At 40.3% G+C, this 14,880-nt stretch overlaps 2 protein-coding genes and 1 long non-coding RNA gene across 3 annotated transcripts; 1 reads left to right on the forward strand and 2 right to left on the reverse strand.

Annotated features, from left to right (window-relative positions):
• Positions 1–1,141: 1,141 nt before the first annotated feature.
• On the reverse strand, positions 1,142–3,420 carry LOC116207743. The gene is made up of 2 exons (XR_004156972.1): positions 1,594–3,420; positions 1,142–1,401 (listed from the first exon to the last, which is right to left on the reverse strand). It is a non-coding gene; the product is annotated as an uncharacterized LOC116207743 (long non-coding RNA).
• A 438-nt stretch (positions 3,421–3,858) lies between these two features.
• LOC116207741 (ABC transporter B family member 27-like) lies at positions 3,859–8,606 on the forward strand. The gene is made up of 17 exons (XM_031540824.1): positions 3,859–4,398; positions 4,689–4,763; positions 4,863–4,898; positions 4,976–5,050; positions 5,229–5,353; positions 5,531–5,630; positions 5,832–6,003; positions 6,113–6,231; positions 6,314–6,424; positions 6,506–6,650; positions 6,851–6,983; positions 7,071–7,146; positions 7,238–7,303; positions 7,409–7,516; positions 7,610–7,717; positions 7,822–8,019; positions 8,125–8,606. Exons 1-17 carry the CDS (start codon positions 4,315–4,317, stop codon positions 8,335–8,337), a joined length of 1,944 nt encoding a protein of 647 aa, XP_031396684.1. The 5' UTR covers positions 3,859–4,314; the 3' UTR covers positions 8,338–8,606.
• A 184-nt stretch (positions 8,607–8,790) lies between these two features.
• On the reverse strand, positions 8,791–11,609 carry LOC116207742 (eukaryotic translation initiation factor 3 subunit M-like). Its single transcript, XM_031540826.1, has 10 exons — positions 11,368–11,609; positions 10,923–11,052; positions 10,582–10,720; positions 10,281–10,493; positions 10,026–10,164; positions 9,727–9,877; positions 9,526–9,635; positions 9,351–9,448; positions 9,192–9,261; positions 8,791–9,086 (listed from the first exon to the last, which is right to left on the reverse strand). Exons 1-10 carry the CDS (start codon positions 11,458–11,460, stop codon positions 8,997–8,999), a joined length of 1,233 nt encoding a protein of 410 aa, XP_031396686.1. The 5' UTR covers positions 11,461–11,609; the 3' UTR covers positions 8,791–8,996.
• Between the last annotated feature and the right edge of the window lie 3,271 nt (positions 11,610–14,880).

A 14,880-nucleotide genomic window follows, 5' to 3' on the forward strand; every position in this document is an offset into this window, starting at 1 on the left:
TCAAGAGAATATTGTAACATGACATTGTAAATTTACAATACTAAAGAGAATAAAACAACTCTCTGAAATGAAAATGATTTGGTTACAGTATAATTACTCGAAAAAATGAATATTTGTATTTAATAAATTTAATTCAAATTACATAAATAAAGGTTAAAATTCGACATAGCAAAAGACAAAATCATCTTATAAATAAATCCACATTTTTTTTCGATAAGCAACAAATCCACAGTATTAGCTGAGCATGATAAGCATTGAGGTAAATGCTACACGAGTCCGTGTTTTCCTTTCTCAGTTTTTTTTTTATGGGTAGTCCATGTTTTCCTTAAGTTCGTATCTTGATATTACTTTTTATTATTTAACTTTTAATTTCTATCCAGTTTTGAAAGAAAAATATTTAATTAATTCAACATAATTTTATCCTAAAATGATATGATACAGTTCTTATATTTATTTAGAGACGTTGAGAAATATTAGTTAACATTATACTACAAATTAGAAGATATAAAAAACTTAACAAAGTCACATTAAATTTGAAACTTATATGATCATAATTTGAATTTGAAATATTAATATTTTTTTCATAAATTACTTCGCAGCATCGCGTGGATTTCTTTTTCTAGTATGTATATATATCTGTGTTTGACATCGTTGGTCACAGCAGCTGCTGTAGGACAGTGAAATTTACCATGTAAATTTCGTTATATATAACCGTTACACATAAAATTTTATATTGTATTACTGATTGTAACCTTAAAGCTCAATCACGTGATCTGACTAATTGGGAATGCCATTAATGATCCCTTTTCCACTCTCTCTCTCTCTCGCACACACATACAAATATATACATATATACCCTTAATGATGGCATTTATGTGTGTATAACTTCTCGTGTTTGGCTTTTACCTTGCTCTGTGTTGTAACGTTGATTATCAGGCATGAGGATCACAATTGGCGCGCACACATACTGTTATAGTCCAATATTAATTAATTTGCATGTCATTTGATCATTCCAACCAGGGGCGGAGCCAATGTAATATTGGGGGCAATTGCCCCCATAAACTTTGGCTTTTTTATAATTTTGTCCCAAAAGTATGTTAATTTATGAATTTTTCTATATAAAATTTGCACTTTACCCCCCTAAAAAAAATTTATGTACTATTTATATCAAGTAATATTTTTGCCCCATGAACGAAAATCTTGAATTCGCCCCTTTCCAACTCATCTATCTTTCGAATAATCGCGCCTCGAGACACATCAATGAAAGAGCAGAGCACCATCATCGCCATCACGTCAACTCGACCATTGCCTCTTGCCGCAGTCGGATCATACGGTCACCAGCTCATAGCCTATGCACAGCCTGACGTTGAGCGAGATGCCGATATCATCCCCCACCACTCACTGATAGATTATTTATTTATCAACTGGATTGGTTGCATGAACAATAACCCAACAGTCACAAGGTATGACCGTGTGACAAAGCCGCGTTCTGCGGCGGTACCGCAATGGTGACTTGTCACACGGCCATAGACAAGTTCCATGTTCAATAAATATATATATATATATATATATATAAAGTTATTTGGAGCTCACCATAAGTTCCCGCGAGTGATTAAGCGCGGTACAAGACATCGCGCTGTTGAATGAAGAAAGATGTCGTGATCTCCTCGAATCCTGTTAAAAGGGAGGGACAAAAAAAAACTTCACGAGATTTCTTCTTCATCGTCTTAAATTTATTCTCTTTTTCTCTCTTTCTCTAATAAAAGGGTGGGAAAGGCAGCAGCTTACCGTCCTCGTTACGCAATCTCGTGTTCAATTGTGAGCCTATCTGACAAACTATTTGACGAACTAAACCACCGGCATAAACGCTGACTTTATCAGTCTGGCATTATCAAAGACTTAATATAGTTCATGAAAGTAGTTGTCCTCAAATCCAAACCTAAAGATTATTGTTGCGTTTGGTTTCATAGTAAAATTTTAAAATTAGATTTTAATTTTGAAAAAGAGTGGTATAAATAAAACTCACCCTTTGACTTTGTATGATTTATTTTGTTTTGTTGTGAAAAAAATGATATAAATGAGACCCACTCTTTGAATTTGTATGAATTATTTTATTTTATTATGAGTAAAATTAAATTAAAATTGTAATTCTAAAATTTTATCCACGACCCAAACAAGCCCTACATTTCTAGCAAAATACATTAATTTCTTTTCTCCTCAAATGGCGATCTCTTTCACTCTAAACTGAAAGCAGGAGAATAGTCAAAAGCAATAGAGGAAAAAGTGATGCATCAAAAAAGTTGCAAGAGGTACTAGGGTAAGTCACTGTACTCCAACTGCTCAAGCACATGCATGTCAATTGCGTCTGAACTAGACAGATTGTGACATTTAGGCTGGTTTCGAAAGAATTTTTTTACATTATTTCACTTAATTTTACTAAAGTTGCAGCAGCCGACGCTAGACCACGGTAGCCTAAAGTTTCTTGCCAGCTGGTTGGTGGATCGGGGGGGTCTGAATAAATCCAATTAAGTATAATGCTCATCTTCTTCTCTCTCTCTCTCTCTTCATTCAGAACAAGCCCAGACATCTGGAATTTTACAAGAAGTTTATCGGTTGTTAATGAAAAATATTCTGATATACACATTGGTTTTAAGCATTCCTAGAAAATCTCGACAGTGCAATACCCACTATTCTAATCGAACTACAACCGGATTAAGACCTTAGTCATGTATCGCTTTAGTGTCCTATTAATGCATATCAGAGCACCTTCAGAATCAGAAGCGCGAACTCGATAACCGAAGATTAATGGGGACGGATCCAGATAAAAGTGTGCAATACAAAAGAACAGAAAAAGTTCAGGCAAGAAGTTCTTTATCTTCGATGTTTTTAGGATTAGGTATGAACCTATATGGCTCTCACCCATAAAAAAAGAACCTGTATGGCTCTGAATCTTACAGTATTGTATTGGCACCTTCGACAACCTTTCATGGATGAGAATATATAAAGATATATCATGCAGTTAAAGCAAATAAATAAATAAATTAAGGGAAACTAAAGTAATCAATAGTGGGGTTAAGTTCCTCATCATGATTCATGCGTTAATTGCTCTTTCTTTATAGAGAGGACAAATTCCATTATATATATATATATATATATATTACCAGCCACTTGATTGGATTTGGACTCGTGTTGTGTCGTATTAACGTAGTGTCCCTGCCTCTGTTTGCATGTCCGGGGAGGGGAATCTTAATCATCAGTTTTATATATCCGTGTGAAAGAGACTGATTGTGAATATACATATACCCCAAGAGACCAACAAAAGAAATGGTTTTTCTACTTCAGCTTGTTATACACAGGATGTCACAAAACTACGGTTCTTGAACAAGACTTCGGCATAGCGATGCGGCCATTCCCTTTGTATTTGAAATGGGGACATTGACTCCAGCACGGTCGCAACAATGCCTTGGACATCGGGAATAAAATACGAACAGGGCAGGGACAAAAACAATGTTAACCGTCTAACGAGATTTGCAAACTTCTAACAATTTAGCAAGGTCAAAGGGGTTTACAAGTAGAAAGGCATCCCTCGGTGCCAGTCAAGTGTACAGCACATGATCTTTGATTTTTGGGGCAATTAATGATGGGACTATAAGTGCTAGCAAGCAAAGCCATGGATTTTTCATCATGGTGATGTATGCAACAATGCCCGGAGTAAACTTCTAGGAAACAGAGGAGTGCCTTCCAGCTCCAAGAAGGACAATTGAATAATAAGAAAAATCCAAACTTTACGCAGGAATCATCCATGGAGTAAACTTCACGGAAATAGATGTGATCCAACCAAGAGAATGAGAATTTGAATAATAAGAAAAACTCCAATCTTTACGTCAATACCTGTTTTCTAGTTTATCGTTGTTATGATGACGCTGCTCTTTTGACGCAGTGGAGTGGCGTAGGACCGTAGGAGTACATTGGTCCGATTTGTATCTGTTGGTTTCCAAACCCAAACAAAAGCAGAGGAAGGCGAGGATGAGAATCCAGACAAGATTCTTGAAATGATACCTATTCTAGTTCTTGCCTTTTCTTGATTCCCAAGTCCAGAGGACAAAATCATAGCTTGTCTGCTGTTTCCTGGCGATGGTCTTGCTGGGGCTCTTAATTTGATTATCGATTGTTGTGATTATTGGTCGACGGGTGGACGGCTTTACACCTGTTGAGAGACAGCTCGGTGGAGTTTCTGTTAGTCACAGGGTCGACAGCCGACGACAAGATCTCAACTTTGCTGGGGGTGGGAGACGGGGGGATTTTCTTTGGCGAATGGGGAAGAAGCAGCATGCGGATTGGACCTCTGGGTCCATCATGAGTGCTGGGGGTGAGAGAGTGTCTCTCTTGAACAAGGATGTATGTCTCTCTCTATCTCTCTTTCTCTCAGCACCCCTTCTCTCTCTGGTTGATTGTTTCTTGATTGATCTTTCAGTCTATGTTTCGTTTCAATTAAGGTTAATTTCAAATGTGAAGCTCATGTTGTTTAGTATAAGCTTCTTGATGTCTGTTGCGTGTATTAAGCCAGAAGGAAAGAAAAGGGGCCCGGGGGGGGGGGGGGGGGGGGGGGGGGGGGGGGGGGGGGGGGGTGGTGGTGGGGGTGGGGTTTCTACTTCATTTCCAGTCTTAAATTATTTTCACGCTTGTAGGCGCGGAAGAAGACGAAGGAAGATCAGCCAGTTGAGGGCCCTCGATCAGACCTCGAGATTGGGGATGCTGTGGAGGTGATGGCCACGTTTGTCATTTGATTCATACGTTGTTCCTTCTCTAGCACTCTCACATACTGCTTTGGTGGTTCCTTTTTATTCTGATTTCTCTCTCAGGCAGCAAATGTTGGATTTTGCAGAGTATTTTCTCTGGTAAGTTGGAGAATGGAAGTTGCATCTTTGATAAGTACGAGCATTACCAATATTTTACTCGTATTTGTGCGTTGCAGGCAAAACCTGATGCGGGGAAGCTTATTATTGGTACCATCGCACTGCTAGTAGCATCAACGTCAAGCCTTCTGATAGTAAGGCGATATTCATCCGTCCTCTGTATACTCCTTTTGATCTGCCTGATGGCAGTTGATACCAATCTTTTGAACGTATTACTGAATGCTTACAAGCTTTCCGCTAGCCACTGTGTTCCTCTCTTCTTGAGGCCTTTGTATTAGTGAAACTGAAAGGATTGGAAGTTTCACCTTGCAGCCAAAATTTGGAGGAGTGATAATAGACATTGTATCACGAGACACAAGGACTCCTGCAGAGCAAATTGAAGCTTTAAATGCTGTCAAGAACACCATACTGGAAATTGTGCTTATCGTCATTATCGGGTATGTCCAATGTTGCCATTTATATTTATGTCCAAAATAGTTCTTTCAATTTGTGATAGTTTGTTATTTAGCTAATGGTGCTAACTGGTAAATTTTCTGCTGGGTTATACATATGATATCCTCATTTAGCTGTTTCGAGGCAAAAGCAGAGATTAATTTAACTTCATATGTTCTCAGATCTCTCTGCACTGCACTTCGAGCATGGCTATTTACTTCAGCTAGTGAGAGGGTCGTTGCTCGTTTGAGGAAGGACTTATTCAGTCACCTTATTAATCAGGTGAAAACCGTTTCCAATATAATGGTATATAAGTTTAATACTGTCAATAGGCAGGAGCAGCTTTGAAGGTGTCTATGACTGCAGGAGCTGATCAAATAATGTCTTGGGACTAAATCTTTATCTTCCTTCTGTTACTGATTACTAGTGTTTGTTTCAGAATCTCATTAAGTCTGGAATCATTCCTTCAACTTTTTTTCACAGGAAATAGCCTTCTATGATGTTACCCGAACCGGTGAACTCCTTAGCAGGCTATCAGAAGACACCCAAGTCATAAAGAATGCTGCAACCACCAATCTCTCTGAGGCACTCCGGAACTTAACCACTTCATTTATTGGAGTCGGCTTCATGTTCTCATCATCATGGAAATTAACATGTCAGATGTTTCCTCAAGTTTTGTTTTCCTTTTTCTCTTTTCCATTCAAATTTCTTTTGCTAGCTATGCACAAGGAAGATTTTTCTCATACTGTCTCTCTTCTGCTCAGTGCTGGCTTTAGCAGTAGTTCCAGTCATTTCAGTGGCTGTGCGAAAATTTGGACGATATCTTCGTGAACTCTCCCATGCAACTCAAGCAGCAGCTGCAGTTGCTGCTTCAATTGCTGAGGTTTGTCTATCAAATACCGGTGAAACTTTTATGCTCAATCTTATATCTGAGAAAGTAATGTCGTGAGAGAACTGATTTTCAGGAATCTTTTGGGGCAATCCGAACAGTCAGATCCTTTGCTCAAGAAAGTTACGCAATAGCAAATTACTCGGAGAAGGTTGATGAGACATTAAAGCTTGGACTTAGACAAGCTGTAAGCTCCTTCATATAGCTCCCTCCCGTTCTCACTCGCTCTCACTAAAATTTACTTAGTAGTATCCTTTTTATGATGCAGAGAGTAATTGGTCTATTTTTCGGAGGACTTAATGCAGCATCGACTTTATCTGTTATTGTGGTGGTGATATATGGAGCATATCTAACCATAACAGGCTCAATGACTGCAGGATGCCTCACATCCTTCATTCTTTACAGTCTCACTGGTATGTCCAGTCAACTTCCTTTAGGCGCTCGAATTTCTGGAACTCTCCAATCAGTCTCTTGAAATAGATCTGTGAAAATGTTATGATTGTTGGAAACTATGCTTCTTAGGAAGGGACTGAGTTATGACTGAATTTTTCATTATCACTTTAAGCCTTATGGTGTTTAATCTTACTCTTGATCCTTTTTTATTTTCCTGCAGTTGGGTCATCGGTCTCCTCGTTGTCAGGACTATATACAACTGCCATGAAAGCTGCAGGTGCAAGTAGGAGAGTCTTCCAGCTTCTTGATCGTGTCTCCACCATGGAAAAATCTGGAGATAAATGTCCTGAGGGGTTGGAGTCTTTATCTCTCGCCATCTCTATATGTTTAGCAGTAGAAAATATTGGGTGAAATTAATGTATAATTCCTTCTCCTAGCAGAAATCCTGGTGGAGATGTGGAATTGGATGATGTTTGGTTTGCATATCCTTCTCGACCGAGCCATATGGTTCTCAAGGTACTGGCAGTGGGAATATCTTTGCGCAATACTTCTCTACTTCAATAACAGATACTTCCACTTAGCACAACAAAAATCTCTTTTTCTTCAGGGAATATCGTTGAAAATGAGTCCTGGCTCGAAGATTGCCCTCGTTGGTCCAAGCGGTGGCGGAAAAGTAATATTATATCTTGTCGTCCCTGGTGTACTCCTGCCTCAGTAGATTAATTGCTGTGTCTTCTGCCTCATGTGTTTACTTTTTTGAGCGTTGCCTCCTGTGCAGACTACTATAGCAAACCTGATTGAACGGTTTTATGATCCTCTAAAAGGAAAAATACTACTTAATGGGGTTCCTCTGGTGGAAATATCGCATGAATATCTTCACAGAAAGGTAATGTTTGGTCACTTTAATAAGTATTTCTTAGTCTGGAGAGGCTGGATTTTGATTGACCGTAAGAGTCTCAATGTTTCCGGCTTGATCCAGATAAGCATAGTGAGTCAGGAGCCTGTTCTATTCAACTGCTCTATCGAAGAGAACATTGCATATGGGTTGAGTGGCAGAGCTGCCATCTCGGAGGTTGAAAACGTAGCAGTAAGTTGCGAAGAGAACTCTGCACTCTGTTTACATCAGAACTTGCACTTCCTCTCAATCTTTCGGTTTATGTGTCTTAAAAGATGAAGTAAACAATGCTGCAGAGAATGGCAAATGCCCATGATTTCATAGAGAATTTCCCAGAGAAATACCAGACGGTGGTCGGAGAGCGTGGGCTGAGGTTGTCAGGAGGACAGAAACAGAGGATTGCGATTGCAAGAGCACTCTTGATGGACCCGAGAGTCTTGCTACTGGACGAAGCCACGAGCGCCCTTGATGCCGAAAGTGAATACTTAGTCCAGGTTAGATGAGACAGAAATCTTCCAAGATTGAATGATGAGTATCTCGAGTTTGCTTGCGTTAAAGGCTCTTGAATCCTACTTTTTGTCGATTCTGGTGTTCTATAGGATGCAATGGATTCTCTCATGAAGGGAAGGACAGTGCTTGTAATAGCTCATAGGCTCTCAACCGTGAGAACTGCAGACAGCGTAGCAGTAATATCTGATGGACAGATAGTAGAGATCGGGACTCATGAAGAACTTCTCTGCAGAGACGGCATTTACACAGCACTCGTTCAGAGGCAACTTCAAGAAGGGCCGAGGGTATCACTTGAGTCTTGACCACAATCACGTGTTCAGTGATGAACTTTATATATACCAGCCGCATCAGTATAGGACTAGGATAAGACCGCAGTTTGCTTCAGTGAACTGGTATGAGACCGTAGTCTTGGCAGGGTTGGTACTTCACTATATACCGATTCACGAAGATTCAGGTCGACTGTACCTTCTAATGGATTATAGCATAAACACCAAAACGATAATTGACATTCTCAGCATGATATCGGCGAGAACTCACATAAATCTTAAGGGTAGTTCTCTGTTCTATGCAACTTCCTTCAGTCATATTCCGTGTGAGCATGTAATAGAACGGTATTCCTATTTGGGGAGAATGGCATTACTGTGTCAACAAAAGAAAATATCCATCTATGATTAGAGCCTGCACGACGCAAAAATGCTCCTTCAACGTTCTTCTCACTCAATTAATAATATTGACCAAACAATGGGTATTCCGAGTTTATCGAACCCTAAACCACTAAATTGAAAGTACTTGTAAATACAAGGCCAAAATTGAAAATGTAACTACATTGATTGTAACAGGTGACAATACTCCCGGAAAACTCCGATTTCCAGCCAAAGAAAAATAAAAGGAGTCAAAATTACAGAAATTCATCCCAGACCAGCATGAGAAACTCCTCGTGCTGGTGCAATAAGAAAAACCCTCAACGAATCATCAGTCCCTGTGTTGCCTGGGTAACATCCTCAGTTATCTTGTTAGCTTGGATGGTGTTGATGACACTCGCAACATTTTCCTGGGCACATAAAAAGGGGGCATCAGAAAAGTTACTTCCAAAGATAGCTTACCTTGCTTGAGAATATCCAAGAAAAGGACTTTAAAAGAAGATAAAGAAATATACCCTCCATGTTGCTAGCTTTGATCGGAGCAATTCCCACTGGCGATGTCCAAACACTCGCTCACTGCAGCGGCTGTAACATTGAATGGCCATCAGACAATAATATAAGGACGAGTAATAACTGTTGTCCATTCAAACAAAAGTAGAAGCCGAGACACTCACCTCACTATGACGACTTCATTCATTTGGTCCATTTTACTGTCCAATAACTTGGCAGATATTGCTTTAACTACCCAATATTCCACCTCATCATCATTAATCTGCAGGAATCCAAAACACTTAAACTGCATCGTGCAGGAGGCGTATCAGCAGGGGCTATAAAATAATGATGGTTTACCTGAAGAGTGTCCCTAATGACAGCATACGGAATCTGGCCAGACGCATTTGAACTGAGATCCACTAAAGACATAAGCCGCATTTTGGTAACACAGTCCTCAGGGACAAGCCCTACAGAATAACAAGCAATCCAAGATTCAGCCTTGCCTAGAGTGCTGAAAGAATGAAGCTGGGGCCTAGGGTATGGGGGAAAGGGAGATACCAAAGTCTTTCAACAAGCTAGAGTTTGCAGCTTGAAATTCTAGGTAGGCATCCAGCCGCTGAGTCAGGAAGATCTTCAAGAGCTGATACACTAAGGAATACTGTGAATCATTTTCTAGTTGTCCAACAGCAGGCATATCCAGCAGGTCGCACTGTCAATAGGGAAGTAATTCATCAAAGAATCGATTGAGACCGAACAATTGAACAAACACTCAACACAAGAAGGCTAAAAAAAAAAGGAGGAAACTCAGATCACACTGTACAAATACTAGGGGGATAAACTGGCAAACTTCATCACACCTGGAATACATTAGGGGCCTTCAGGAATTCCACGACTGCTCTCACAGCCTCCTCCTTGGCCTCACTCATTGCATGTGCTTCCTCACCAGAAAAGGTGGCCAAGTATTTGGTCAAGAACTTGAAAGAATCTTTTGCTGAGCTGCAAAGACAGAACAGGGCAGTCGATCCCAGATAGATTTGGTAATTGAAATAACCAGCATACGACAACTAAGGTTATTGGGATGTGCTATTCTAGGGAACTCACAGATTTCATACCCTTTATTTTCTTTTGCCACATTCGACATGGCAAGGAAAAATTCTCGCTGATCATTGACGTCAAGATTCCACTCTTTCAAGAAACTATCAATCTTCTTCAAAGAGGGTGCAATGTGATCAACCACTTTTCCATTAACTGCCAAATTTAAGGCTTGCAGGTACACACGAAACCGGCCATATGGAATGGTCAAGAGGTTGTATAGATTGAATAAGCTGGCAAGAAGAGTGAAGATAAGTGAGCACATACCACAAAGTTTATAATAATCCCAAATCAAACCTGAAACTAGTTACACAAGGTTACATCTTCAAGCGGAGCGTGGGTTTGTCATTTGGTTGTTGAGCAACCTTTGCAGATATAAGTTTTGCCATCTCAAGCATTTCATCTGCGTTTTCAGATTTGGTGACGACATTGCAGATGACGGTGAAAATGCACTCGAGATCTAGAGTACAAACAAGAAAACGAGCTTAGAAGCGAGAGTTTAGCGATTAGGAAAATAGATACTACTTTGCCGGTCAATCCGTTCATAGGGTTAGCCTTAAGATTGGACTTCATCTATCATTACGTAAAAGAGGAGGTCAAGATCGATATTTTACACACATGCCTCTTCCATGTAATGATTTGGGAGAGGAAAGATCCATCACCTTTCTCAGATACCTTCGAGAATATCAAGTCAGCTGATGTGAGCATCAGCGAGACCAAATCCAACCACCTGCCTGCCACCATACATTCCTGAGCCTCTACACACAATCTCTCGACCTGGGGCTCCGCAGCCTGAATTGCCACAACGAAACCATCAACCAAAAAAAAAAAAAAAAGCAGCTTTTTTTTTTACAGATTCTCTCACATTTCAACCCCATCCAAAGACAGATCCCCAAGCAATCTCAATTGGTAAAAATCAAATCATACCAACATGTTCAACCAAATCATATTAGGTCATCAGAACAGCCCTAAGCTTATCTCCTCTAACAATCAAGAGGTACTTCAAAGGACTCAACTTTCCCGAATTTCCAGTGCCGGGGATCATAAAAATCGAATCATATGAATCCAGTACCAACGCATCACGGGGAAAGAGGTGAAAAGGCGTACCTCCGGACCGGCATCGGCCCAGGCGAGCTCGGAGGTGAAGCGCACGACGGACAGCTGGGGATCTTCCTCGGAGGTTTGTACGACGGTCGCCATGATGGAGATGATTCCGCTCTCTGCAAGCCCTACAATCTCCAAAATTGGGTTCCCTCTTCGGAGTTTAGGGGTTGCAGTCGAGCAGGGAGAGTGCGTGCGAAAAACCCTAGCTCCACTGTGTCAATACGATAGATAGGGTGGGTGTCGCCTTGACGGTCGTTAACTTGCCGTCTATTAGCCGCTTATTCATCTTTCCCTAATGTATATGTATGTACATATAATCAGTGTTATCATAACCGGACCGGATGATGAACCGGAAGGGGTACGGGGTCATGGGTTTATGGGTCCAACCGGGGGTTCGATGGGTCGGACCGCTCGTTTATTTAAAATAAAATAAATATTCATATTATTAAAAAAATTATGATAATTAAGATAAAAGTATGATGATTTTAAAGAAATATAACAATAGTATAAGAAAGTATCTATATTTAATATTTCTTACTTCAAAATAAATATTTTATTTTAATAAGTACTTAAAAGTAGAGTTAAAAGAACAAAAAAGTGGTGGTGGCTTGGTTGGTAGTATGCTAATATGAAAAGCAAGAGGTCATGAGTTCAAATCCTTACACAACCAACCAATTTTTACATTAAATAGGAAACCCATAAAAACCCATAGAACCGGCCGGTTTAATGAAATTTTGCTTAAAACCGGCCGGTTCAATGGGTCCGGCGGTTCAAAGCTGCTATTTCGGTTTTTAGGCGAACCGGACCGGACTTGGTGCCGGTTCCCGGTCCGACCGGTCGAACCGGCCGGTCCGGTCCGGTTCTGATAACAATGCATATAATAGGGAAAAAAACCAATTTTAATCCTTAATTTTATCTTTTTTTTTTCATTTTTATCCTAATTTTTTTCTGTTAACTTTGTCCTTAATGTTGCACTGTAGTCCTCCCGTCCACTTTTCTGTCAAAAGATCCATTTTCCACTAAATAATATTTTTTTTTAAAAATTCGCAAAATTTTAAAAAAATAAAGGGAGAAGATTATATAGAAGGAAAGGAAGAGGGGGAGGGGAGCAGTCGGGGCCTCGTCGGCGGCCACCCCTCCCCGTCGAGGTTGTTGGCGACCAATAGAGTCGCTGATGAAATTGCTAGGAGATGAGTTGTCACCAGCATAACCCTTAAACCCACCAATTCTTGGGAGAAAGGGCCTCACTGACTGAAACCCCTACTCTGATGAGGTCACCGATGAACTCTGGGATCACTGACGATCCTAATGGAAGAAGGGTGACCGATGGTGGGCCCCCACCCCCAAGAATCGAAAGATTCCAATTTCGGTTGGGATTCCTCGATTCTTGGGGTAGGGGGACCCTTCAATGGCCACCCCTCTCCTAGTGAGTCCCCTAGTGACTTTAGGGGTCATTGATGACCTGGTCGGGCGAGGGGTGGTTATTGGTGAGGCTCCAATCGCTCTCTTTCATCCCTTCTCTTTCTAAAAAAATTGTTAGTTTTCAAAATACATTAAATAAAATTATAATTTTAAAAATATTTTTGGATGGAAAAGTGATTTTTTAACAGAAGAAAATAAACGGTAGTACTAAAGTGAAAAAAATGTGAACGGTTAAGGACGAAATTTAACCGAAAAAGATCTATAATGAGAATTAAAAAAAACGATTTAAAAAGTTAAGAATTAAAGTTGATTTCTTTTTTTAGTATGAACTTTAATATCGGGAAACCCAATTGGGTTTTGAATCTCCAGGAATGGTCCCAATTTGATACAAGATATATGGAAACGAACTGGAATGGTTTATCGTTATATAAAGCCGTTTTGTTTTTTTGGTGAATGACAGGGTCAACGTTCTAAATACGATAAATTAAATTAAAAAATACATAGACGAGCATGGACCTGATACATCCCAAGTAAACGGACACCTAGCCCAACAGGGCATGTAGACAGGAAAAAAAAAAAGACTATAATCCTTTCCACTAAATACGTCTGCAAAATATGTAGACAAATGGCAGAAGAATTTAACAAAAAAACAGTTAGTTCACTGCTAGAAATATATTAAGCTCCCAGTGGTCGATTCCTTAACCGGCGATCATATTTTGACCTGAAACTAATAGCAATTGTCGTCCCATAACAACCACCGGAGTTGGCGTTCGTGCATGGATTGGATATGCTTCAACCCGGTAAGTCCCATAGCAGTGCCTGGGAGGCCAACAGTGTCTCTGCTGCAGTTTTAATGTCCTTCTCACAAGTTTCAGTCATCACATCTGCTCGATGCTGTCGAGTGCTCGCTTGAGGTCTCCTCCTCATCCTTTAGTCGCAATATTTGTTGTGCACGATGCTTGGGAGTTTTTTTGAGAATGCAGTGAGGCTGGAGTTGGCTTGCCCACGAAATTATTGACCTGCTGACCATCTGGAGTAGTTCTCACACCTTGAAAGCCGTGGCCTGTGGATGGGATTATGACGGCAGGCCAGATCGTCTAGTGAGAGTCGAATAAGTTGGCACATGTCTCGACATTTATGGATTTTTAAGTAATATAAATTATAAAGGATACCATCATAGAAGAAGGTTAACATTTTTTATGTTTGTAACCACAATCATATGTTAAGTTAAACCCAGTTAGATGATTGCATGATCTATAATTGACTAATTAATACAGATAAACTGAAAGGATAGAAATGCAAGAAACGAGATGTTGTCAATATCTGGCCTTGATGGGGTATTATGATCAGCATTGACAATGGTCGAGCAGTTTGTTGTTTGATATGTCTGGTGCAGCTGCACAGCAAACTCTCCGGACTCGGGTCCTCTCTGCAAACCTGTCCTGTCTCGAGAGCTGTCCACTTCATGACTGCTAAGACCATGTGTGGATACAACAACCTGTAGATGGGGTTACCCTGCCTCCAAGGCAGAAGTTCCATCACTGGGTCATCGAGTCGGAAATGGGACACTAGTGTTTGCGTTTGTCACAAAGCTAGAAGATATAATTGAGGAAATGGACAGAAGCATACTTGGTTTTGACAGAATATCAAGATCAGTGTTGGGAACGATCTGCGGGGTTTTTCTTTGATGTCTTTGATTCTGCTGTGAAGCAAACACACCAGCAGAAGATTGCAGCCCGGCACCTTTCTATCTTGAGAGAGTGAAGGAGAGAACAAAGTTATTCATAGTGAAGCATACAGGGAGCGCAAAGTAAGAAATTGGAACTGTGAAAGGACGGATTAATATGTGCTTTTTACCCAAAGTCGATGGAGGACTCAAATGATGGCTTGAAAGCCTCGGCTGTTTTGTTGTTTGAACTGTTGGATTCTGCTGTTGGGTTGGAAGTACATCAGCAGCAGGAAACAGCATCCGCGGTCTGATTCCTGGAGAAGCAATTGAAGTGAACAATCAGTGCTACTATTGCAGCAAACAAATGGAGAAAAGAATAAAAAAAGAGCAAGCGGAGTCATGATCTCCACTACCTGGCACAGAAG

This window comes from Punica granatum, chromosome 5, assembly GCF_007655135.1.
Source record: "Punica granatum isolate Tunisia-2019 chromosome 5, ASM765513v2, whole genome shotgun sequence".
NCBI classification, from domain to species: Eukaryota; Viridiplantae; Streptophyta; class Magnoliopsida; order Myrtales; family Lythraceae; genus Punica; species Punica granatum.